Source organism: Cariama cristata, unplaced genomic scaffold, assembly GCF_000690535.1.
Source record: "Cariama cristata isolate BGI_N322 unplaced genomic scaffold, ASM69053v1 scaffold28932, whole genome shotgun sequence".
Classification (NCBI taxonomy): Eukaryota; Metazoa; Chordata; class Aves; order Cariamiformes; family Cariamidae; genus Cariama; species Cariama cristata.
In genome coordinates, this window is record NW_009604830.1 from 2234 (window position 1) to 30079 (window position 27846).

A 27846-nucleotide genomic window follows, 5' to 3' on the forward strand; every position below is an offset into this window, starting at 1 on the left:
ATTCAGTATCTTCTGGAAGAAGTTAGTAGCGTAAAACTCAGATCAAAAGTGTTTGTCACTCAGGAGCGGTCACTGTCTATTCCTAAGAGGCGATTAATTGTACTAAATTCTGCTTTTCTACCTGTTAAGCCATAAAAATGTGATTATACAGCTCTCAGCACCATGGGAGGTTTGATTCTGCTGATGGTTTCTGTCCCTACATGAAGGATAGAATTTTTTCAGTTGATGGAGGTTTTTTTTTCCCTTTAACAAACAGTATGTTTATAATGACCTTCTGCCAGCTCCAGGGAATGTAACAGCTACAGATTAATGGCATGGTCTCAAACAGAGGTGCTGGAGTATTATTAAAAGAGGCTGTCTTCTATTCAGCACTACAAATGGAGTCACACGGTGGAACTACTGGACCTTTTCCACCTCTTGACTGCCTGGAGTTCCCTCCAGTCTTGTGGTGAGGGGACAAGGCAATTGCCAAGGAGCTAATGATCCTGGAGACAAGGGGAGGGGCCTGGAAAAAAAAAAAGGGGGGGGGGGAAATGTTCAATTAACACCTATTTAGCTTTTATAATAACGCTCAGATATAATTATACTGTCTGATGTTAGAGGTATATGTCTCATTAACAGCACTATATATATTTATGTATGTTTTGGCAAGGGAGACTGAATCCTAGAATTTTTCATAATGACAACCTTGCTGTTGTTAACTTCACCCTACATTCCTGTGATTGCACTTCATTCCAATATTTTTTCCTACAAATAACTCTGTTGGAAATACAAGATTTTTTTGAAACCAACTGTTATTTTCCTTTGAAAATAAACATCACTTTGCATTTCTCAGTAGGAGACTTGCTTTGAGCTTACTCATGGTTTTCAAACTGTTCCTTCAGAGCAGGTCCAAGCTTTCCCTGTGCCTGCAGCTGATCTACAAAAAATGGAGCCCTTTAAGAGCTACATCAAAACCGTGGCGCTTCAGACTCCTACTGTAACTGCTATGGTGCAGAATATTTTCCCTATAAATCCAGACGTGCTCAAATGCAGTCACCTCTTGATAGAACTGAGCAGATGCTCAGGTGTCCCTATGATGCTCTATGATTTCCTACTTCTGTCTCTTGTGAAGGGCTTAATCAAACCACTCACTTAATGAGCAACTAACTATGAGAGCAAACCTCCAGGATAAAGTTTAGCATAAAGCCCTGATGTCACAGGTAGAAATATCCTTGTTTTCATTTTGTCCCAAAGGTGCTATAAGTAAAGTCTCAGCTGCAGTGTGGTAGGTGTGTGTTTTGTTTGCCATGCTTTCTGAAGGAAGTTTGCACCCTGAGTAAGGACTTCTGTTCCTGAATGTTCTAGGATGGCCCCCCTCCCTCTTACATCAGCATTTCCAACAGATACTTTAGACAGTTTCTCACCCAGTACTAGCTGTTTCATACTCCCCATGCCCTCCCTCAACTGACTGAAACCAAGACCATCAATTCCTCTAGGCGGGAAGTTAAAAATGCTACAGTGGCCATCCTCAATATAGCTAAGCCCTTTTGCTAAACTGTTCCAGTGGGTTCTCAGCAAGTGGGAGCACAGGGTCCACAGTCCAAAGACCTGAAGTATTCCAGCAGCAATTCCTAAATTATGTAAGAAGAGAGGAGAGAAATGACCAAAAAGTCCCTTCCCATGCTGGCACGTAGGTAGCTCTAGTAGTAGGCAGCGGCAACCATTACACTCCATTACACTCCGCATGCTTGCTCACTGCTGACCCCAGTTTGCTTCCATGGTGCGGAAGGGAGTTGGATGGAGCCACAGTCTTGCTCCTTTAAGAAGGCCACACTCTCCTCTTTGAGAAGACTGCAGTTTTGTGTCTTCCGTAGCACATGGCCCTTGGCAGGTGATGGCCAACATGCCAACTAGCAGTGTTACAATTGTAGGGTAGACTGGGGAAGCGACAGTTCCCTTGTGCTAACAGGCTGTGGCTCTTCTGCAGGGTAGACATGGATCAGTTGACCAGCGCACATAAAACTATGCTGTCTACAGCACGTCACAGATAGTGATAAGCTAACAGTTGTTCTTGTCACCTTTTACCCTAGTAAAAACAGTGCTATACAAATAGAAAGTGAAAAAAGTCCACCTTTTAATAAAAATCTCTTCTACCAAGGATCTTGAAAAAGGCAATTTACATTAAAAGAAATTCAGTGTCATCTGTAATTTCAAACAGAATGGCAATTCACATATGCTGCATGTAAAGATTACAAAATGTGATTTTCAGACTATTTCGAGGACACTTTTATGCTAATAGAGATTAAACTGAAATGAAAATCTGATCATTTACAATTTTCAATGGAATCAAAATATTTTTTTAAACAAAAGATATTTTTTTAAAAGTATCTTCGAATCAGTCAAAATACTTTGCTCTGATTTTGACTTCCTATGTTATGACACCGTAAGAAAAATCTTGTGTTGAAATTCCCCAAATACCTTTATTTTCCAAAAGAAAGAAAAAATTAGACTAAGATGCTCCCAACAGAAATTCTTTTTTCAGGAGTATTAAAATTATGGATGAAAATTTTGCAAAATTAAACTCTGTTTTTCCTCTATACCTTATGAAACCTCTTATGCTCACTACGTCTTGTCAGAAGGATGACCTAAGCTTTCACAGAGGGCCATCAGACAAATTGTTGATACAAGGCATTGGCAGGGAAGCTCACACTGAACTGCTAAAGCTACTGTAATAGCTCTTTACTATTCTGCCATATTAACACAAATTCTGGGTTTATTTTGTGAAGAACGACATTCTACTTACAGAATAATTATTAGATTTTGTACAGTCTGTTGTTTTATAGGGTTTTGTAATATCTGATTATGAGATATATTAATAAATAATGAGAGGAAATGTAAATTGGTAAAATGTGAAGATTGCACAACTAGAATGACATAATTGGAAGAAACTCAGTCATTAACACTCCAGGGGTAGCGTAAAGTAAGACACATTGCATAATCTCAACACTTTGTACTGTTCATCCAACAAAAATATCGCATAATTAAGCAGCAATAAAAAACAACATGTATTTTGGCTAATACAGCCTGTGAAAAGACGATTATTATATTGTCTGACTTGATGTGATGACAGTTGTAGTACTGTATCCCATGGATTTACACATAGTTGTCTAGAACAGTATGTTTTAAGGAAAAAGTGTGGGTGGTGAAATTACCTTTGTTTAGTCATGTTGATTTTCACATGATCTTCAAGATACTCACACCTCATTAAGTAGATAGAGAACAAGAAGGTTCATTATGTGGTGAAACTTTAGTTTAGACACTTTGGGATTTTTTTCTTCACATTTTCAACTCATATGATCATGATATGCGCTCTTCATTAAAGGTGCAGCATTAAAGCTCCCACAGGTGGATTCATGTTAGTAACAAAGCATGAGACCACAGCCAGAACACAGAAAATCACTTGAGTAACCTTTCAAGTTTAAGCCATTTAATAAATAGCTCTTTTGTTTAAAAGTAGCATATATATAAAAAAATAAGATGAGCCACACAGACTTTAATGACACATTTCAAAAATGTCCATATCCCATTATCCAACATTATGGCTCTCTCTTTCTCATCCTTATAGTTACCCAAAATATTTCAATCTAGTTTTTTTATTAACTGACTGAATTCAGATTATAGTGACCTACAGGGACTAACTCTCCCCTTTCTAAATACAACTCCTTCTATCTAAACAAAATGCATCATATCCCTTTCCCTTTTCCATACATGAATGCAGACAGGGGAGGGAAGGTTATACGTGGAAGACCACGTCTGGATGTCACTATAATATTGATGACAAAGCTGTCAACTTCTTCCCTCTGCTTAAAACAAAGCATGGGAGTATGGTGAAATGGGAAGATTGTGACTCTTCCTTCTTCCCTGAAAACCTTCCTTGGTAGGCTAAACATCTGAAAGTTCAAGTTTGACCCATATTTTGTTTTTTAAAATAAAGACTGATTGATTGATTGGTTGAATTAGTGCTTGAGAGAGTGAATTAATAATCTCTTCAATAAAACTCTATTAGCAGCAAATTGCTATAATTCATACACAAAGTTGGATACAACCTGGAACTTGTTCCTATTTGTCATTCTCAATTTCTGAAGGTTGGCCATAAGGGGTCTCTTTGTCCCACCAAGGCCAGTGACAAAACCCACTCCAGTACTGATAAACAAGTGAGAAATAGAAAACGTAACAAGATAATGATGAGAAGTATTGCGATCAGCAAGACAGTCCAAACTAGCAAAAACTAGTGGGTTTGGTTATTTTAAGGTACTTGATTTTTCAATAATGAGTAAGGGATAAGAGACGTGCTCTATGCCTGTGAGTAGGACAGGACAGAATCAGTCAGGATTCGTGGCAGAATACATGTGTACTTGAGATAATGTGGGGGAATGAATGGTAACTGTTTTCCGTGGAAGGGAAAATGGGTGCATGAAGCTTGACCAAGATGCAGAATATCCTCAGCCACCAGAAATAGGTGCTGGCTCTGAATTCTGCAGCAGGACACTAAGATCAGTAAGCGGAGAGGCAGACAAAATATCTCGATCCTCTAGTTTTCTTCTCCTAAAAGTGTGGAAACCAGGGGCTTCTGTGCTGAAAGGAATGGAGTAAAGCTCAATGGTATAAAACTGGTGTAAGATGGTGAAAATCTGAAATGAGAATGCTAAAATTCTCCTCTCCTTTTAATAGGAGATGATTTTAGGGGAAGGAAGCAACCCAAGTGCCCAGGAAAGAGGTGAGATGTCTTAAAGATGAAATTAAGCAGCAATGCGTGTTGTCCAACGTGCATATTAGAAGAAGGAAGAGCCATGCCTTACCCTTGGCCCCTCTGCGGGACACATTTCAGTCTGACATCTTAATTTTTACCCTTAGTTTTTTTCTTTCTTTGGTCACAGTCAGAGGAGCTATCATACAGTAGAAGTTAAAACTGGAAAAGACACATGAGATCATTAAACTCTCTCTCGGCCAAGGCAGGACTGATCTTAACAATATATCACTTTTTTCTTTTGTTCGATACCGTCTTGTGCTTCGTGTGACTGACTTATCTTGTACCTTCACTGCATTTGGAAAAAGTGATGTGTATTGGAACTACTCTGCTGCATGTTTCTTCTGTAAATTTTGGCTTCTGAGACCATTTTCTCTTAAAAAAGGGATAAAATAAATCTTCTGTCCCTGACTGGCTATTAGAGGGCTAAATGTTTTTCAAAACGAAAAGTTGAAATAACAATCTTAATGATAGAGTGATACAGAATGTGGGAGAAAGTTTATTTTGGTATGTAAAAGTGGGCCATGGAATTACAAGTTACAGGGATTAAAAATGATTTTACCCAGAATGGTTTATCTTTGCCAGCAGATATTCTAAGCTAGAGGTTTCTTTTAACTGTCACTTCAGTTAAATCTAATGGGCATGTTTCTATCATCTTTGTGTTTATTCTGCCTCCTATCTTCTATGCAATTCCTCTTTCTCTCACTTTCTCTGATTTCTGCCTTCTCTTGGCTTCCAGGCTATACGACTCCTTCATTCTCATCCTACTTTGTAGATCAAAACCTGCAGTTGTATCCTTACTTCTTACTCTTCCTTACTCTTACTGATCTACCAGATTCATTTTTTATGCCAAATCTATTAGCAAATTTGTCTATGTGCAGACAGTTCCCAAACTGTATTTTTTATTTCTTCCTCAAGTTCTAATCCCTGTATCCAGTCAGATTTATATATTTTCCTTTGTCTTTAAAATCACTTTCTGCTTCAGGGACCGAGTGAGAGAAATCACAGAAAAAAATCAGTAGGCTCTTACTTTCCCATTTTTAGAAGATATAGAGTCTAGGTGCACAGTCCAGGTGTACGCAAATCTTAGAGTTCGGAAATATAAGGAGAAGCTTCTTGCTGAAGGAAGTGACAGGTGGAGTTTTTAAACATATCTGAGCCTGCGCGTGTAGAGACTCAGAACTAATACAAAAAATACAAACAATAAGATTCCTTCTAATAACTGAACCAGATTTCTTCTCAAAAAATGAATGTCTTAAAAAGACTTTTCTATCTTTCTGAAGAAGCAGAAAACTATTGAGAAAAAAAAAAAAGGTTCTGAAGGTTATTTGGTATAGATTTGTCTATTTAATTTGCAGTGGACCATGTGAAGAATGAGGCTGGCCAGATGCTAGAATCTGTAATCTCTTTCCTTTTTATCTACGTAGGCTATTTATCCAGCTGTATTTATGCAAGTTTTTTCTGACACTTTCTTTATGAACATACATCTTTGCTGAGTATTTCAGCTGCAAATACTGCCATTATGACGTTCACTGCATTCACCTTACCTCCTAATTCAAAGTGAAATGACTGCTACAGACTTGATTTTTAAGTGAAACAAATTTACCCTCCCATGGCTATGCTGAGTAGGAACAGAGAGACCACAAGGCAGAGAACTTAGTTTGGATCCCATCCCTTCTAGAACATCTCTGCCTCCCACAGTTCAGACAGAGAGCAACTTTATTCATTACACCCTTAATAAAATTGTTCCCTCAGGGTTTAGACTCTCTGGCTTTTTGTACAATATAGTTTTAAAAAAATTTGATTTTGCCTAATGATCAATTTTGGTGGCCAGCAGTTGGTATTGTTGTTGGAGATAAACTGGCAAATTTTTCATCTTCTTCCCAGTGTCAGGAAAAGCCAGATTGGTGGAGGACTTAGACCTGGGTGCTGGTCATTTCTGTAGGAACATTTTAGGTTATTCCAAGTGGCAGCTTGTACAGAAAAATAAAAGATCCAATTACCAGGAGCAAACGAGTCCTGTGATCTTTCTAGCGGACCTTAAACCTAAAGAAGCACAAGTCCTGAGGTGTTGCCTTGTGAGGTCCCTATTCCACTACCTTTCCTACAGAAGAAGAGGGGAGGAGAGTCAGGGTGTTAGGGACTGTGGAAAAGCTACTTTGTGATTACACAGTAGAAGCACTGTAGTCTTGCTCTGGACCTCTTCAGTTATCACAAGTGGTTTTTTAATGAAGTTGTGGCCTTCTGCATCCGTGTTCCTCCTTCTTATCAGCTCTCACAGACCTTAGCCAGGGTGTTGTGGCATGGCACAAAAGGGAGAAGCTCCCACAATACACACAGACGGGCAGAGCTGAACCAGCTTCCGCTGGAGTCACTGGCAAACTTTGCTGTCTGGGCTAGTACCAGATCAGATCGATGGAGTTGTGCCTAATTGAAAGCCTTTTCATTTGAGGGATGGGATAGAACAGGAAAGAACACCTATGGTTATTAAAACATCTGAGCAAACAGGAGAAAGCTTAGCTGGTGTTATAAAGCAAGTGGCAAACAATGAGAATTAGTGTTTTATCTGCAGCAAAACTAAAATCGTCCTGTTGCAATAGTTACTTTAACACCACCACCGGTAACACTTGCATTTAGATTTTCTGACAGTAGGTTCTTTTCACTCTGAACTATCTTCATGGACCCGCAGCTTTCATAAACCTAGGTGCCAAGAGTAGCAGTGGGACAAGCATCAGTGCTTTCATTGCACAGCTTATGGATAGGCAGAGACAGACCAAACCATTTTCTTTGGTTTTATCAGACCGTGCTTTCATTTGGCATCATTTACAGCAACAGTTCTCAAAGTGTAGCTTGCAGAGCACTCGCTGGTAGTCCATGAAGAATTAGCTCATCCCACAGTGTATACTTCACTGCCTTTCTCCTCTTCTCTAAAAAGATGCCTAAAACTGCATTCAGTGCTTTCCGAGCGCTCCTTCTCAAGGCAAACAAATGCTTGAAGGAATGTTACAGGTTTCTGAACGCATTGGTTAAAAAAACTCTATCAGTCCTTCCACTGGCATCTCCTGAAAGCTAACAGCTGGCCCTCCTTAACTATCTGGCAAGCACCTAGTGCACAGCAATAAGAAATTATACTTGTATTCTTTTTTTAAAACGTGACAAAGAGGCAATATAAAAACAAATCACAGTAATGCATTATTATTCCAGCCTTGGTTTGTGCACAGTCAGCATGCTGAGATATTCCAAGCCAAGAGGATTTTTTCCTTGCTTTTAAGAAAGATTTATTCATAAAGGTGAAGAGGGCAAATTCCCAACATTTCAGCCCTCAGCTGGCTTTTGTCAAGGGTTTCTAGTGCACACACATGGTGAGGCTTGGCTAAGGCACAGGGGAAAAAAGTTATGGAGTAAATTCTATAGGTTGATATATACTGTTTGTAGTAATGTTAAGATTTGCCAAACTTCTCATGGATGAGGAATGTGAAAGCTTAGGAATATATGCAGATCTGCATATACTTTTACACACACAGATAAATAGCACAGTCTTTGTTTTGCCACCAGGACTTTACCATTGTATTATCTTTGCCATTAATTCCATTAAATACAGTCAGTAACCCTTTCAACTACACAGCTGGAATAAAAGTAACAAAATCTGGCCTTCTGTGACCCTAGCACTAGAGACCATACTCCTTATAATGTTTAACATGCATTTGGCTTTATTTCTACTTCCTTTTCTGAATTTATCTGTAGGAATGAATAAGGTAAACACACAATTCAGAGCTAGCTTCTACCTAGCTCTTTTGGGGGCTCACCCAGCCTGCGTAAAGGTTAGAGAGAAAGGGATATCCACCCTCTTAGGCGAGACACATAGCAGGTGGTGGGTTCTAGTTGGGAATGTTGCATTTTTCGTTCTATGTTTAAAAATAAATGCATGATGTTATACATTTTGTATGCCAAAATCACTATCTACAGCAGCCACAGTCCTGAGAGCAGGGGCTGGGATTTGTATTTCTTCTAATGAGGTGTCCAGATCACCACTTTCATTTTTCCTTGGGCCTCTTGCATGACTCTTGCATACTTGGCTGTGCAACAGTGGCTTCTTGTTGCTTGCCTACCTGCCTTTTAACAAAGCTCTTATGTACATGTAAACTATTTTATTTGGGAATCTACTGAAAGTGTGATTGGGGTTGAATCCCCTCAGGATGAGAAAGAAACTAACTCTGAGGCTCCTGCTTCACCTATGGGTTATTTAACAAATAGACAGTATGGAAAAGAAAAGTAAATGCTTATAGAAGTAGCTCTTGCTGCCACCATTTTAGCCTCCTTTTTTCTTCCCAGCCAGCAGAAGGAGCAAACTCTGTGCTCTGGAGCTCTTCTGAGCCCTCTGTTTTTCCCCAGAAAGAAGGCTCTAGCCCTTCATGCTTGAGTTGTCATAATTCAGTTTTGCTTTCACCATTGAAAAGAGGTGAACAGGCTCTGCTTCTACCCATACGCAGACATTGTTGGTAGGAAGAAAGAATTGTTTATCACTTTCTTTGATGTAGGACTTAGATTCTGTGTAAGTCGCTCTTTAAACAAACAAGTGACTTTTGGGGATCTTGCCTTTTTTGCCCAGGTACTCTATCACATGGTGCATAGAATCTTATTTTAATCTCTCTCACTCTTTGTGAGGAGGAATAAGATTTTCATTAATATAACGGTGAGCAATTTTGAAAATAGGTATCATATAGATAACATTCTGAACTACCAGTTAAAAATAATTTATAGAATTGTAGACTCATAGAATGGTTTGAGTTGGAAGGGACCTTAAAGCCCATCTCCTTCCCCCCCCCCTGCCACGGGCAGGGACACCTTCCTCAAAGCTCCATCCAACCTGGCCTTGAACACTCCCAGGGATGGGGCATCCACAGCTTCTCTGGGCAACCTGTGCCACTGCCTCACCACCCTCACCAGGAAGAATTTCTTCCTACTATCTCATCTAAATCTTCCCTCTTCCACTTTAAAGCCATTGCGCCTTGTCCTATCTCTTCAGGCCCCTGTAAAAAGTCCCTCCCCACCTTTCTTGTCGGCCCCTTTAGGTACTGGAAGTCTACTCTAAGGTGTCCCCGGATCCTTCCCTTCTCCAGGCTGAACAACCCCAACTCTCTCAGCCTGTCCTCACAGCAGAGGTGCTCCAGGCCTCGGATCATCTTCGTGGCTTCCTCTCGACTCGCTCCAAAAGGTCCAGGTCCTCCTTGTGCTAAGGACCCCAGAGCTGAAGGCAGTACTGCAGGGGGGTCTCACCAGAGTGGAGCAGAGGGGCAGAATCCCCTTCCTCGACCTGCTGACCACGCTGCTTTGGATGCAGCCCAGGACACAATTGGCTTTCTGGGCTGCCAGCACACATTGCTGGGTCATGTTGAGCTTCTCATCAACCAACACCCCCAAGTCCTTCTCCTCAGGGCTGCTCTCAATCCATTCTCTGCCCAGCCTGTGTTTGTGCTTGGGATTGCCCCAACCCATGTGCAGGACCTTACACTTGGCCTTGCTGAACTTCATGAGGTTCACACGGGCCCACCTCTCCAACCTGTCCAGGTCCCTCTGGGTGGCATCCCTTCCCTCCAGCCTGTCAACTGCACACAACTCGATGTCATCGGCAAGCTTGCTGAGAGTGCACTCCATCCCACTGTCCATGTTGCTGACAAAGGTGTTAAGCAGCACCCGTCCCAATACCAGCCCCTGAGGAGTGCCACTCGTCACTGATCTCCACTTGCACATGGACCCGTTGACCACAACACTTTGTGACCACCCAGACAATTCCTTATCCACCAAGCCGTTCATCCATCAAATCCATGCCTCTCCAATTTAGAGACAAGAATGTCAAGCGGGACAGTGTCAAACGCTTTGCACAAGTCCAGGTAGATGATCTCAGTTCTCTTCCCTTACCCATCAACCAACTTAATTCATATTGTTTTGAAAACACATAATTTATATCACAATAAATAGTAAAACATTTTGCAGTTTTAAGAACTAGTATTCTCTGATTGGCGAAGACTCCAAAAGACTGTTTTAACATTGACAAGGATACCATTGGCAAGGATATACCATTACACTTGTTGAAGTGGAAGAAAATATTTTAAAAGTGATAAAAGTTAAAACGTGCTTGCAGAAAATATGTTGAACTAATAAAATGTGATTGTAGGAATTTAGAATAGAAATTAATTTCTGATTCCACCGATCAGAAGCAAAAGGTTTTCAGTATACAAACAGCATTGTTTATCTTTAGAAAATAAGGACCCTTAATGCAGTTAAATTTTACCCAAATCAGATATTTTACTTAATTTATCCTTTTCAGTTTAAAGGCTTATATTGGCTCTGTTTCTTTGGTAAATGTAGCTTTCAGAAATACAAGTCTTTACTTATTTCTTCTACTTCATTGCACAAAAACTTGAATAAACAGCATGTGCTAAAGTAGAAATTTCCAAAGACTGAAAGGTAAAAATTTATTTTCCATTTTCTTAGTTTCATTCAGCTGGCATTTTGCTCCTTTTGATGTATTTTCTCTTTTTTGTAACCCCTCTCTTTCTATTGTATGCTTATACACCTTTTTGGAGAGGTGGATAGAGCTTGCAGGTATCCTTCTCTTTAACTGAGGAAAAGTGATACTTCTTTAAAAGGTCTGGAAAAGCAGAAAATCTCAGCTTAGCGGAGCAAAAATTCCATCTCCCATGGAATGAACGAAACTTTCATTGACTTCACAGGGTTGCTGTTTGACTCCATAGCTATATGTCTATATAGCAGTACATGCACCTAAATGGCAGTATTTAAGAGGAGAGTTTCCCAGAAGGTACCACTACGGTAAAGCTGTTATTAGCATCCACAGACGCTAAGATAGCAACTCAGAGAAGAAAAACAAAAAGAAAAAGCGATCTCTTGCAAGCAGCAGGGACAAAGTTATCAAATACAAAGATGATCCAATGACATCGGCATCGACAGAGCATGAATGACAGACTGTAAAGAGGACACAAAAGAGAGATGACGTCTGAGGGCAAGTAGGTAACCTGGTTGGGAGAGAGGGGAATTATCTGCATCAAAAGCTGTATTGACCACCATAAACCTCTGGGAAACACCTGAAGAGTGGCATAAAGGTAAAAAGAAATTAAAATAGCTTGTATGGAGGAATAAAAATCTGAAATGAGCCAGGAAATGTGAAAATCTATGTATACATCAAAGATTGCAGACTGTCGTTAAAATATTTTTGACATGCAAAGGTAATAAATGGATACAAATAAAGGAAAGAGAGTAAAAAATGTTAGCCTTGATTTTTCCTGAAACATCCCTCAAAAGTTTGTCAGAGAAGCTATGAGTAATAGAAGAAAAGTGGATACAATTCAAGTTGAATCTATTCCCACAAAAGGAAATTACATGCCTTGGTGAATAAATAATGGAAATTATAGAAACTTTAATAGAACCTGGGTAAATAATGTGTTTTATTTTTATTAAAAGCGTGTCACTCCATCGGTCTTATGAAGAAAGTTCATGCTTTGAAAAGAAGAGAAGCAAAACAGGTGAGGAATTTGACACTGTATTCAAGGAGTGGAGGGTCTTTCACTGCTGTGCGTCATCCAGCCAGACTGTGCCACGATCTGGGTACTCATGACAGGTGCCTTCACCACAAACTGAATTTCCAAAGGTACTCAATAGAGTCCAAGCAATGAAACAGATGTTTCCAACCTATGGCTCTGGAGTTGCAATAGAGTTGGAGAGGTATTATGTTCAGACCTTTCGCTCGAGCTTTGTCATACAACCATTAAGGCTACTTTGCTGTGAAGGTTTCATGATATGGCTGTGGAAGGAAGTGGAACAGACTCTGGAGATGTAAACGTCGCAACATCATCATGAGCTCCAGCTGTAGGGTCCATGTGGCCTTGTTCAGCAAGGAAATAAAAGTATACTAGGACTGCCAAAGACATTTTCTTTTGAGCCACTCTTGCAGCATCCCTTGCCCTCAGCTCACTAAGCCATACTGTTCCTGGGCATTACATTTTGGTATAGAGCTCCAGGTGACCACCCTGGGGTTAGAATAACGGATAAAATAGATACTTTCACTAAAACCCAGTGTGCTTATTTTTGCTTACAGACATACCCGAAATAATCAAACAGATATGTAAAAGAGGAATATTTTCCACTACCTGTGAGGGGAAAAATCCTTCAGGAGATGGCTAGCACCAAATATTTTTCCATGTCTGATATATCAGCAGGATTCTGGCATTGCCCATAGGAAAAAAGACTGCATGTCTGTGCATATTCAACACACCCAGAGGGAGACACTGTGTTTTTTGCAGACTGCCATCTCAGTTATGTTTGGCACAGATGTTTTTCACTGGAAAATAGAAAATGTTGGTGGTATACAGCATACTAAACAGAAAATACACTTTCTACTGGGGAGGAGTGAAGAAGACAATATCTAGAAGTTCATGCAGCTATGGAAAGAGCTGGAGATTTTGAGAAAAGCTAAAAAAGTAAAAACACCGATTCTGTGTTATGAAAATAGCAAACAAGAGGAGAAGTTTATATGGCAAGATCTGCAGGTAGATCACAGTAAGTATGAAGAATTTATCAACATGTCTGATCCAGCAAACAAGAAGGAAATACAAAGACTTTTTGAAGAATGATGCACAAAAAAAAGGTGCCAAAATTAAATCCAAGTTAAAGCAGTGAGTCAAGGGTCCTACAGTGCCTAAATGGACAGAGAGATATTAAAAGTTTAGAGAAGACAAAACAGTACTTAAATAATGCAAATTATTCATTCACCTCCTACATGGATGTTAGCCCATCCCTCTGTTCCCTACTCTACGTTCTAGTACAGCAGTATGGTCCAATGTAGACTCATCTGCCGTGGCTGCTAATAAAAGTGAATTTCAATACATTCAGTTGTGGAGGAGACTTTGGATGTGATCTGGGTGGAAAAATCTCCCATCATTATGCAAGGTCCTTGTTGGTTGAAACTACTGTCACCTCACAGTTGCCAATGTCCACAAAAGACTGCAATACAGCACTCTAAGACTGTAGCTGCAGATGTATGGACTGCAAATTGAGCAAGACCTCAGAGAGTTTTGGGCTTATAGACATACTTTCAAACTTTTCTGATAAAAAATGCGGTGGAGCAAGTCCAGTGCTAGATTTCACAGACAAAATCAAATAAAACTGTCTTGCCTCAGATGAAAAGGGGATTCAAAACGATGGAGCTAGAGTTCAGGATGCAATCCCACAGAAAGTAAAAAAAGCTCTAAGCACTGCCAAGTTGAGAGAATGTATTTTCAATGTCTATTATCTGTTAAGGAGAACTCTTTATGTTATTTTCCATTAAATGTTTTCATGATGCTGTTGTAAAGACCTGTCATATGTGTAAGGAATGCAACTACCGCAATGGTCCCCCAGTTAAACATAAGGGACTATGTTAAAGACACAGGAAAAATTTGCCTGGAAGACTGAGTAATTTTCAGGTTATTGTGTTACTAACATAAAAGAAAACAAATAGAAAACAAAAAAAAGTCAAAGGATATACAATTAATGTCTCATATCAGAATCACTGGGGACTTGGAAAATTCAACTTTAAGACAAACCCAAAAACTTGATATAACTGGGCTCTCAGGCACTATGTGATTTCATGAGAAGGAAGCTGTCTGCCTCTCTCCTAGGCTGTAAATGACTGGGATGCCACATTGACTATCTGTGGATATATTGTGTTGTCGCCCTGTGGACATATACCCTTTTGGCATGGTAGACATTTTCTTAGAACAATAAAGAAAACTGAATCTCCTAGTTCACATGAGAGGTTCTCAGACTGACAATAACCACCGTGCAATAACATAAAGGCACTCCAAACCATGGTACTGCTGTAACATGTGGACTTGCTACCTCTGGACATCAGTGATGCCATTCCTTCTGTTGAAGTCACAGTCTAGAGCACCTCATGCTATGTCTGGACTGTGGACTCTGCAACTGATTTCACGTTCCCATACCTGAGATCACACACCCCAACTACATCCACTCTCCGTATCGGGGTGAGATTTACATACACACCAGCTCCTCCACATCCTGGTTTCTGTAGGTGAAAACTCAAGGTGTGAAGGCCTGATGGAAACCATGATTAGAAAACTGGGAAACTGAGACCAGACACTAGTGTGAACTTTCAGTGGTCAGTTCTGTTTCAGTCTCAGATTCAGATAAAAGGGCAACAGAGAGGAAGTGAAAAAGAATATAGTGGATTGATGTGCCTTAGCGTTCTTTCCAAAAACTGCAGACCAATTAATAGGTCAAGAGAAAGAAGTGAGAGAAGCAAGGTAGGAAAAGAGAAAAAGAAACCCAACCACGTCCATCCAGAAGTAAGAAATTAGGCATAACTGCTGTTCTTTTTGTTGTAGTCCAAACAGTACCGGGCTCAGATCAGTGAGAGTTGAGCAACAACACTGAATATTTTTAGCCAGCTACTGACACTTGACAGAATCCTATTACAATTGCCCAGACAGTGCCAACAACTTGGGCTATATTTATTCATAATTATACATAATATTAACCCCAAATTTCAGTGAACTTCTGCATCACAAACAGGTGTGATGAAAAACATACAATGTCATTAAACAAAAAAGAGCATACTAGAGAAAATTTATTATACTATTCTGACAGAATCTGCTCTTCCTTCTATTCGTTCCCATTTTCTGTGAGATCGTGTCCTCCCAGCTGAATCTCCAAATTAATGATGTATAAAATAACTTTGTGTCATGCTGAATTATAAGAAAAGTGGGTTTTGTTGTGTCCAGCTTGTCAAGAATGAACGAAAGAGAACCAAGGATTTTCACACTGAGTTTGAATAGCTTTTGTGATGTCAACTCTTAATATTTTTAAAATGCCTTCTTTTCCTCCCTCTGTTCTTCCTTGTCCTTGTCATATAGTTTCCTTTTTTCTTTTAAATATATGTTTCTGGCTTTTTGTTTTCCAATGTAGCTTTTACAGCTTTGACACGACCTTGGGAGGAAGAATAACTCAGGTACTGAAGAATTACTCTTTTTCTGACTGCAGCATGGTTCCCTCCATGGAAGAGCACTTGGCCAAATTGAAAATGGCACCTCCCTGATTTTGTGTGGATATCTCCTTTGGTCACAGTTCAGATTTTTCTTCTTGGCCAGAAGCATGTAAGAAAACATCCTCTGACCACTAATTCTGATGATGAGTTCAGGCTTTCAATACCAAAAGACAGATCCATATAGGTGGATACATAAAGACAGGTTTCAGCTACATAATGGAGCTCAGGTGTAAAGTATGTGCACTTATATAAATATATTCAAACTGAATTTAAATTCAGCTTGCATACATCCTTTACTACCTCCCTGAAAACTTATCTTCTTCAGGGAACAGATCAATAAAAGAAACAACAAAAGATGCCTCAAAAGAACATCTAGTGTAAATACTGATAACTTTACTTATTTATTTAAATGCATAGATGTTACAAAATAGATCAAAATGATGTACATTTCTTTATAGTTTCATAGTATTAGAAGTTGAAACAGGGATACAAATTTATATCTCAGATATATCATGTATATAGCAACATATGACAATATGAAAGAAATGTTATATTGTTAAGTTCACTGCAAGATGTGTTACACAACAAGCTTTCTTCTCTGAAAAACCAGATACAACCCCACCCACACAATTATCAAAAAAATCTAAACAAGAAATGATGAAAATACATAATGAGAAGGGGGAAAAGACATTTCATTGTTTAAACACTGAATATCTTTTTTTGGCTTAGGTTCAGATAGAAAGCGTAGAAATGCCACCATTTTCCAATCCTCAACATCTTCAGTCCTCAGAAAAAATCTTTACTTATTGCATATGGAAAAAAGCAAATGTAGAAGGTTTGCTTCTTAAATGAACCCTGCCTTTAAGCACCGTTTCAATTACGTAAGAGCACCCTACATAAAAAAAAAGCTGTTTAACTCCTCAGAGCTATTAGATTCCAATATTACCATTCACTCTTAAGGAATAAGTTTATTACCTTAAATATTGCATCTAAGACTCTTCCTGACTTACATGATGACCTATTGAACCTGTAGCAAGTTTGCAGCATGATGAACAGTCGAGTGATTTGAATAATGATTGCTGTTGTGAGCTAAATATATAACCTGAGGGATACTACCTCTCTTCTGCTGAACAACAACAAAAAAAACCTCCTTTAAGAATTTACAACCTGATTGTCAAATGATAAGGTGCCAAAATCTTTTTCCACTCTGAATTTTGTCTTTTGGCAGAAGACAAGGAGATAATACGGAATTGTAACCATTTCAGTCTGGTTTTCTCACACTTCACACTAAGGGGAGCTCAGCAGAGTGGGGATAACTATCAAAAGTTTATGTCTGTTCCACTGACTTGTGTGAATTTAAAAATGCATTGCCTTGTAATATGAGTAAAAAATTCTTCTGTAACGGAAAATAACTATATCCTGAGGGAAACTCAGTAAATGAAGGTTAAGCAGCAAGAAAGTCTTGAAATTACCAATAGCAGTGAATTTTTTTCTTTATTTTGAATTAACCAGATGGAACTTTGCTATTTTTTTCTTGATTTTCAATTTATTTTCTATTGAAAGAAAGCAGTTTGAGAAGGCTGTGGTTATTTCAGGTTACTATTGACAGAAGTTCAATGGTCACCTTATGCAGCCAAACAGGAAAGTTTGTGCACTTTGAGACCATCAGACCAATTATGATCTGACAACTACAGCATACGAATTTTCTATTTCGCACAGTTTTAAAAAGCACCATAAAAATGCTATGTGCTTGGATTCTATGAGATCATTTCATTCTAGAAGAAGAAAGCAACAGTTTTGTCTTGAAAACTTAGCAATAATGGGCAAATTTCAACAGTAATTTGGGCCTTTAAAACTCTTATTTCATTAAGGATCATTAGAATTTAGTATATGAGTAATGAGGCTTCCCACCCGTGCTTTTAAGAACGATATCGAATTTAACACCTCTAAAAATTCTTCTGACATCTGAATACCTCTGTTTTACCTCATACTCTTAAAACTTTGTACGACAGGTAACCAACAGTCAATACAAATGTGACTGAGTTCTGTATTTACAAATCACGTCAAACTAAGAAATGAAGGAGTTATGCAATGGACCTCATTTCTCAACGAAAACAAAGTCATGTGTCTTTAAAATCAAGACCAAAAATTTTAAAGGAAACAAACTAAATTTGCATACGTTTGTTTTTAAAAAATCCTAAAGCGTTTTGGATTCCTATGAAACCAAACCAACATATTGGCATTGTCAACCACAAGAGGACATCCATGCTTGCAACCTGATCCTCAAAGACAATACATAAACAGATTCATCTACCTACCTATCTATCCGTCTGTCTATAGACATAGATATGGATTCAGATACAAATATATTTCCTTCTGTTAGATCCCAGCTGTGGTATACAGCACTTTTGCTCTGGCAGGTTTCCTCTTTCAGCACCCCATGGTATTTCTGAGTGTTGACAGGGGGTGGAACATGAAGTCTGATTTTGCTGTCCATAAAGCTCTCATGGAATCCAACTTTCTCACTCCTGCAAAAGTTATGTTAAACATCCCATGGTTTTCACCAAGGCCTGATCCAACTCATCTCAAATTCAGAAGGGAACAAACTGATCTCAGAGAGGAGATCCCAAGGATAAGTGTGCAAGGTCCAGCCTAGATTTTCTGAAGTCATTTATTACCCCAGAGAGAGGATTTGGGATCACTGAAACCTGCTCAGCATCAATCTGAAGTCATGACTGTCAGAGGTCTTACTCTCTCCATAATTTGTTCCACAGGCACTTCACTGTTGTGATGAGCGGAGGGTACTGTTTGTTTTGGTTTTGTACTGGAATACATTTTCCTCTCTGATGCACATAAAACTCTCATTAGAGTCTGAAACAACCATAAAAAGTAACTTGGAAAGCAAATCTGGCCTCATGGTAAATTATATGCTTAGCTGAAAAAGATCTCACAAACACTGGAGTGTGTATGGTAATATTGGAAGTAAACCTCATCTTCCACAAAAAATAATGTAGAACTTCAGCACCAGAACATAGAGGTTAGCACCAAAAGGTATCAATTTTTACCCATCATCTTAGACATTTAAATGAGGCAAAAAATCACAAGCAGATATTATAAACAGCTGCACTCAATAATTAATAGTATCAATTACTTCATTTTTACTCTTATGCCTCTCACAGTATTTTGGCCAAAAGTATTTTTAGGTCTATTTTAGTTTGCGTATACTTTCATAATTTTATATTTAGAACAGAAGTCTGAGCTAATTTCTCTGTCTTTAAAGGCACACCGCTCTGGTTGGAAGGAATTAGTACAAATCTTCAAGGCAGTATCAGAATAGTAAATGAGGCTGGTTTGCCTCAGCAGAGCCTTGAACTCATCAAGAATTTTCCTCAGCTTGTATCAGAGCAGATATACTGCCAAAGGCATCTGAAGTCTTCCGCACATTTCAGTACTTTTGTTCTAGCAGCACTTGGTGTCAGGTAGTCAATCAGGCAGCACTGACACCGACAATCAAAGCAGAGCTTTATTGGCATTGTCATTACCTGGCCCAAGAGAAAAAAAGGTGATAGAAACTGGGGCAATTCAAATAGGCAATACAGAAAGGCCTACAGTAAATCACTTACTTTTTTAAGTGGAAGGGCAAATTTTGTGTGGTTATCAAATATCTCCTGAGTTGTAATCCTTTCTGTTCAATGAAAAATATTCAGCTAATGCTTGAGTGCTTGTGACTGGTTTTATCAGGAGCTGCTCGTATGAAATAGCTTATACCCAGATCATTTTTCGCTGCTGTCAGTTACAGTGTGATTACGATAGTTAATCCCTAGCACCATTATGGGATGTTGTGAAAAAACCTGCATACCTGTTTGTTAAAAGCAAAGTTTTCTATATCCATAGAAAACAAAATATTCCACAAAATCAAGGCATTTGTAGCAACTTAAAAAGTGACAGATACGATAACATATATACCCGTTATAATAATTTCAGCTGAATTACAGAATTATAAATTAATTTACAATGTCTAGTCCCATTTGGAAAGTGTACCATACAACATACAAGTTGCAAATTCCAAAGTGCATAGTCATTTATTGTTAGACCTACTGTTGTAGGCTCTACGGCTTAACCTGAACTTTTGCTTATGCTTTGCTTCCTATCTTGTATTTAAAAAAATAAAATACTGAAAATGGCTAAATGCACTGTTTTAAGTGTGCTGTCTTTACCTCTAGAGAAGATTTCTTATGCAGAACAAAAATGTATTTGTCACATGCATCTTTGTCAAAAACTGGGTTGACTGGGAACTAGTGACCCACCTAGTAGTTTTGTCTCACCAAATTCTTTTAATATGTACACAGATGATGCAAAGAGGTTGTGTTTCACTCCTAAAACAGGATCAGATTCTACTCAGCCAAAGTGTTTGATTGAGCACTGTCCAAGTCCAAGCCCCTTTGAAATCAAAAGGAAAACCATTTGTATTGTAACTGTTATGATAAAAGTTAGTAGAATATTACAAGTGTTGTTCTTTTAAAACATGGACACATTTTAAGACAACATACTTGTCTAGTTATTCTCCTGTCAGATACAGAAGTGTCACTAACCAGAAATGTCTGAAGAGCCATAGATGAGTTGCTGACATTCTCTGAGAGATCAGATTATGGATAGATGGAGAGGGGCTGCTATGTTTCATATGCTGTACAGCCCGTTGCCCCATCCCCAGGTATCTTGCTAAAGAAAAAGAATAACTAACGTGCAGAATTCAAACTCTGATCTTTCTTTCTATGTCACCAACATGACACTTCATAATCTGGTGACAGACTGGCTCAAACACCCTCAAAAAAAATGAATTAGTGACTTAAAGACACATACATATGTAGCACTAGTGAAATTATCCTCTGTTGTTCTGCTTGCTCTGCTCAGCATTCCTTTTCAAGGTTTATAAATTTCAGAGGTCTAAATGTAGCAGTACAAGCAGACTAAACACGTGTATTTAAAGCAGAGTACATTCTGCCTGTAATATAATGCCAAAACTCGAGGCTATTTCAATGACATAGTAGCTGTGACAGACATTTGATTTCCTCCTTTTTGTAATCTGTTTTTCAAGAAAACTACCTGTATAATATTCTAGCTTAAGATGTAGGTCCTCTTTATAAATGTTCTAGTAAGCACCCATAAGGCGTTCAGGTTTTGGCAGGAAAGGTGTGAATAAACAGATTTTTTTTTTATTAATTTATACAGATATTTTCAGGAAACAGCGCAGTATATTTTAAAGGAAAGTGCCAGTTGGTTTAGAAATTTGGAATTTTTGTAACAAATCTGTATGAAGTTTTAAAGTTGCTTGATGTCTTTTATTGGGAAATCCTCTTATCTACTTTTAGGTCTGACATCTCCTTCAAAGTTTCACCTGGCTGAGTTTCAGTCAGGGGGATAACACATATACTGGCAACCTTAGAGTGTAAAAGACAGTATAGATTTCATGTATTGATGTATGTTGCTTTGTAGCAATATACTTCTTTGCCTTCCTGTACCAGAATAAATATACTGCTGCAAAGCACCATTATGCAATTGTGACAACATTCAGAAACACAGCAAGGCAGAGTTAGGCTGTACTGTTACACCAGTATATTTAAAGTGATGTAGCTTTCTACCCAGATAAGACTGTGGGCATGTGAGTTAACAGCCACTGCCTCTTGGCCAGCGTGGTTCCTCATTCTCTCTAATTTTCCTGTCTGCACACAGGCGTCGTTGATGATAGCAGCAGCCGTGTGCTGAACTCTTGAAACGCCATCAACAAATTGATGTTGTGCATGAGGTAGGTAATATCCTGCAGTTTCTCTTGCACATATGTTTTCCTCTGCCCAGAGTCCCATGGACATTGCAGGTGAAAGCACAGCTGTAAATGGGAGGAACCACTGGAAGTGTGAGGACAATGTGTTGCTTTGCACGTCACACTCCATTTTTAAAGCACAGTATTAAACAATGACCCTTCTCTTTCTGGAGCTATTATTTTTAAAAGGAAGTCATATCCTATCTTTTAATGTGCTTTTAATAGAACCTAATCTTTAGGAAGCTACACTTGCGAAAGTGAAAATTAGTTTGCTCTCTGTTAAAAAAAATGTTAATCTAAAAAGCTTAATGTGAGTCATAAATCCCAAAGTGTTAAAACCAAATTATACCATACTTTGAAAGCTAATTATACAAAAGCGTACAAAAAGAAAACATCAGAGTATTATTACAATATCTCTCTATATATAATATGTGCAAAATTCAATATACAAGCTTCTTGTTACTCATCCATGGGTTTTTTTTGTTTTTTGGTTTTGGTTTTTTTTTTCAGAATAATGTAAACCTTAACTTATTTAAACCAGTATAAGTAGTTTGATGTTACTCCTGGGAAACAAAGATTGTCAGTACAAGAACCTCCATACGTTGGAGGACAAGCAGAACACGGGACTCCTACTTTATACGGTGCTTCTCCAATCCAATTACCCCTGAAAATAAAAAAGGAAAAAGAATGCTTAGTAATTTAAGAGAGGAAGAAAAAAAAATTAATTAACCATACTTGTATTGAGTGATTAAAGTTAATATCTTCAGTGATATCCTCTAAATGCCCTGTTACTGAGAACTTACATTAATATATTTCAGTAAGTTACTGATGAAGGTTGATCTACCGATTCCCAAAAATCAGCAGGAGAATGAGCATGCCACCCCAGGCCAGTGGTCCATTCCATATCCTTAGGTCTCTGTGGTGGAGTCCCAGTCTTCTTGTTTTTACTACAGTCAAGTGATTTTTGATTCTCTAAGCCCGGGACAGAGTATTTTTTTACTGGAGGACTATATTTATGAGCAATTAGCAACATAAGCATTGGTGCAAGGTTTTCCTTAGGCACATTTTTGTCTGGCAGTTATCTTAAAAGCTTGGTTTGGGAAGGTGGAAAAACAAACTGAGCTAAATCTTATTCTTAGGTTGCACTACCCTAGCTCCACATTGTGAAGCTCTGAGACTGAGTTGGTGGTTAGAGAAGAAGGAAGATGAGAACTGTTCGCACCGGTAATATGTTAAAAAGAACTGTATTTGGGCGTTTGTAGGGGGCTCATAGACATTAATGGGAAGAGAAGGAGGGCTCCCATCTGGTGAACAGCACTGTGTAATAGAGCCTGAGGGGAAAGGGGTACAGGTCTGGAGAGTGATTGTGTGAAAAGAGGTAACTCTAAAAGATCTAGGAACATCTGAAAAACGCATCCAGACTTTTAGGTGCTTATATAAACCCCAGGCTTTTAGAAATTCATGTAACACTCGTGATGTAGGCAGAAAGAAAGTTAAAATTAGATTTTTATTTAAATATTATGTCTGACTGAGCAGAGAACTTTCCTCTAGTTTGCATGTGACATGGTATAGCAGTGAGTAATGCAATTATTTATGAAACATTTTCTCATCCCCCACCTCCCAGCCAATAACATTGGATCAAAAGCCCTGGTCTGAGTTGTGCCTTGGAAGAAAGTAGGAATCTCTCAAATAATTTGCTCATTCCTATTTCTCTTCCAAATGGGTACAGCAGACTGAGTGCTCAGGAAATATATTTAGTTTGATAACAGATATGGAAATCCAGAAAGTTTGCTGAAAGCTGATTTCTGCTTCACTTTCTATGAAACACATGGCTGATTTGTGCGAGTCTGTTACGTAACCAGGGGCAGAGTCTTTCTGAACTTTGTAATTATCTTCCTTAACTTTTTTTTTTTTTGCTGCTTTCAGAAGCATCAGTGAAAATTATTGGAGTTCTATATCCTAAATCTTTGCCAAATTCCAATCTTAATAACTCAAGTCAGAGCTGTAATATTCATCCCCTTCTCCTTTAGAGGAGTTTCTGATGTGCTGGTTACTCAGAAGGGCATAACCTTTACCGACTGGCAAAGAGACTTCTGCATGTAGCCCAAGGAATCTAAGCCCAATGTCCTTAACTTGACTTAATTAATTCTTAGGAGTAGAAACTTAAGCAAGACAAGATCACTCAATATCCTTTTTGTGCCTGTGCAAGAAGTAGATGTGAAAATCCTGATTCCACTACCTGTGAATCAAAATCTCACCCAGAGAAGAAGCTTTTAACTCCAGTCTTTGGTTTGCTGTTTGAGAAACATTGGGATTTGTAGACTGAGAAAATATAAAATGTCATTAATTCATTGTTAATTGATATGCAAACAATACATCAGTTTTCAATAATGCCTAATGTATAAACCCATTCTTTTCCTATATATGAACATGAGACATATTCTAGGAAGTTTCTAATTTTTAATATATTTTTCAAATCGAAATATAGTAAAAATAATATTTGGGTTTCTCTTACAAACTTTTATTTCATCTTGTCGATGTTGTGGGTCTAAAAGTCAGATAGAGTTTTTGCTGCCTGATCTTTGCTCCCTCACATTCATTTCTTACTATCCTTTTCTAGCAGATATTAAAGACAAAAGGACAGAGAAATCTCCTTTATTTCCAAAGGTGGTTTTTTCCCAAGTCAGTTTTCTTACTAAACTCTATCTTTTTTTTAAGTTGCAAAATCTTTAAAACTTCAGGTTTCCTACAAAGTCCATCTACCTAAGCTCAGTGTCTACAAATCTCACCTTGCTTTCCCTGTTAGAGTCCTTCAAAGTATAGGGCATAGACATTCATAGGTGGCCCTATATCAGGTAACTGTGCAGGAAACCTGCACTATGGATGCCCTTATGCAGAACAGTCATCAGTAAAGGTATCTTGTGGGCAACAACATGTGTTCACAGTAAATCAAGGGCCTGATCTGCAGTGGAATTGCTTACCTGAGGAAGTCTAGCTCTCCATGAATATATATAAGAGTGAAGAAATAAGGGATTGAAAGTAAAGTGGAGTCAGCACAAAGGAGGAAGACAAAAAGAATTATAATAGTAATAATAGCAAGAATAACAGAAAACAAGTTTTTGGTTTTGTTCCATACACATCAAGTTAATTCCTTTTCTTCCTTGTATACCAAAGTCATGCATTTTCTTTACATTCAGATGTAAAGTTAGAATGAAGGAGCAGCCCACAGAAAAAGCACAAACAGAGGTCAAGCAGCAGAAAAAGGAGTAAGCAGTCCTATGAGAGGACCAAAACATGCATGAAGTATAAAAATAAACAATATTAAAAGAAAGCAACTCACTTTGGGGCATAGTTGCATACCAAGTAAACAGCTCGTCGCCAAACAGATCCCCAGACGTTCATATTGTGGCATGTGTGGATTGCACAGCCTATACGATTGGAAGTGGCCCAAACCATCTGAATAAATATTTATTATTGGTGAAGTCCAAATTGAAAAGAAATATATATATACATTTATTTGAGAGAGTTATAAATACATCACAGAAAAGTCCAGCTTTGGACGGTAGATTTTGAATAGAAGAATGTAATTTATGTAACCTGTGTGTAATGGGTGCACATGGGTCCATAACATCTCATGGGGCACCTGGGGTTGCAATCCTGAGGATAAGGGAAAATATAATCCTTCACCTCATCGTACCACGGCTTTACCAGCTGGAGAATAGATCGATACCTGGGTTTGTTTAAAATACAGAAAGAAAAACATGTAATTTTAGATTTAGGTATTTTGGAACCTTCTGATGCTAATCCCTCTGATGCAAGCCACCTAAATACACATTTCTCCGTGCATCACTAGGGGCACAGTACTAAGCAATAATATTCGTAAGCCAAATGATCATACATAGATATCAATCATCGATAGAATACTGGATGACACTTGCATTAGTCTAAGATCTGGATCTCAAAGGCTGTTTTAAGGCTGACAAAATAACTGTATTGTAGGATATCTGCCTACCTTCCAGTTCTTACTGACAGGTTCTGGCCCAAGAATCTCAGTAAGTAGGAAGGTCCATGGTCCCAAATACAGGTAGCAGCCCAAACCTCTGCAGATTTGGCAAGAGCTTCATCCCAAACCTGACAAAATAAGATATCCTTAGCAGTAGAACAGAAAAAACAAATAGCGATCACAGTGCAAGAACAGAAGAAGAAAGTATCTTATGTCACAAATATACCATCATAACACATCAATTCTGTAACTAGGCAGAAAGCTCTTGAATTCAGAAAACTGTGGGGCAGCATGTACAGGACCTAGCAGGATTTGCCCTGTCGCTGGACAGAATTCCCGCCCACATCATCAGAGGAAACCAAGTATTCAGACATCTCCCTTTTTTTCTGGAAAAGCCCTTCACTGCACAAGCATTCTCTTACCATTTTCCTTTCCGTGTTGATGAGATCCATGTGTGGAGAGCAGTGAAACATTGGGTGGGACTCAGACAGAAGGTTAAAGTGAAGGAGAAGCACGCAGGGAAGAACAATTCAGCACAGGTATTACTTGCCCCACAAAATCCCAACACATTTGAAACAGGGTCTCAGGAGTATCTATAACCAGAGAGACAGCTTGTGGCAGCTTTTCATATTTGAGGCCACGAGGTCAAGAAAAGGGATTCCACAAAGGCAAAGACTGTGGATAGTTTCCAGGTGCAGCATGAGTTTCACTGCTTTATTCTGCATGGGAGCTGACATGGCTCCCTGCCTGGAATAAAAAGATAACAGCTCCATAAGAAGAGACAATTTGACTTCTTAAGTTCTCCAATGATAGGAATGTGATAAGTGAACTTAAACACCATCTCTTTTATATGCTTTGCCTGCTCATTTACATACTTGATTCGTGACTCTGACATTTTCTCCACAGTCAATAGGTTTGCCTCAGCAATAACGGAGATATCAGCAACAGAACCTACTGCACTGCTGGAGCTCCAGATAGAGAGTATCTTACTGTTATATTACAAGTACGCACAAATCCTAGTATATCTTAGCATTCAAGTGATACCCAAGTAGGGTGTCAATCCTGGAATTAGATGTACATTTCAAATATCGCGAGTGAAGCGTTTTCGTGCAGGCAGTTTTAGTGAATTGCAGGTAGAAAGGCAGAAACAGAATGTGGTAAAATTGCTTACCCAGCCCATCACAGCTTTTTCAACGCAAACCCAAACTCCTAAATTTTAAGTGGCTATGAGATAAAAAGCATGGTCTCTGAGGTATCAAATAAGAAGCAAAGTCAGAAAGAAACTTATCAAAGGATAAGGTGACCCACATCACAAATATTTTCTGTGCTATGAGCTAATAACGATTTCTAACACTGAATTCATAGTTTTAATTCCACAAATCTGCAGAGTGAAAAGACTGACCACAGATCATGGACTAGGACTATAATTCATGCCTGGACTCTGTCTGGTAGTTTGTGAAATTTCTCTAAGTGAAAAGGACAAAATGTAGTAAATTTTATGAAATTGCTGTATATTTGAACGAAGATTTGCTAATATGGAGTGGGTGAGATACCTCCTAGATTAAAGCTGAAGAAGTGCAACAGAGATCAGTATGAACCCTTAACGCAAATGGTCTTCCATTCAAGTGGAACCACCTTAGGGGAAGTAAGATGGATGGTGCTTAAAGCAGAGCAGATTTACCTTACACCTGTTTGTAAAATGTCCCAGAACAAAGTCAAAGCAAATTGCCAGTAAAAGGACAAAACAGAGGAGTCTTAGGAAGAAGCATGCTAAGAAGGAACAGTCTTCAAGGCAGGGAACACCTTGACTTCAACTCTGAAAAATGGAGTTTCTCAGGGGAGTTAGTCTTCCCAAGTCTATAACTCGGGAAGCAAAGGCTAAGCTGGAGCACTGGGGTACAAGAGAGGGGACCCAGGACTGCTATGGCACTGTCCAAAACCCAGGAAATGCTCCGGGGCCCAAAGGGAAGAAAACTGCATACAGACATTTCTTCTGCTTTGTATCTCTACCGTTAAGTCAACTAGCTGCTTGTGGCCAGTGTACAAAAAACCCTTTATAACCTCTGTGGTACATCAGTGGTCCCAAAAAGAGGGCTTAAAGAAGGGGCAACAGTTGGTACAAGCACAGAAGTGTGCCTGGGGAGTGTTCCTGAGAGGCCGGGGCCACAGTCGGCGTT

The 27846-nt window shown here is 38.8% G+C and overlaps 1 protein-coding gene across 1 annotated transcript; it reads right to left on the reverse strand.

Annotated features, from left to right (window-relative positions):
- Window positions 1-22194: 22194 nt before the first annotated feature.
- Window positions 22195-26121, reverse strand: PI15 (peptidase inhibitor 15). The gene is made up of 5 exons (XM_009695761.1): window positions 26092-26121; window positions 25679-25797; window positions 25264-25396; window positions 25007-25122; window positions 22195-22330 (listed from the first exon to the last, which is right to left on the reverse strand). The coding sequence occupies exons 1-5, from the start codon at window positions 26119-26121 to the stop codon at window positions 22195-22197; spliced, it is 534 nt and encodes a 177-aa protein (XP_009694063.1).
- Window positions 26122-27846: the final 1725 nt, after the last annotated feature.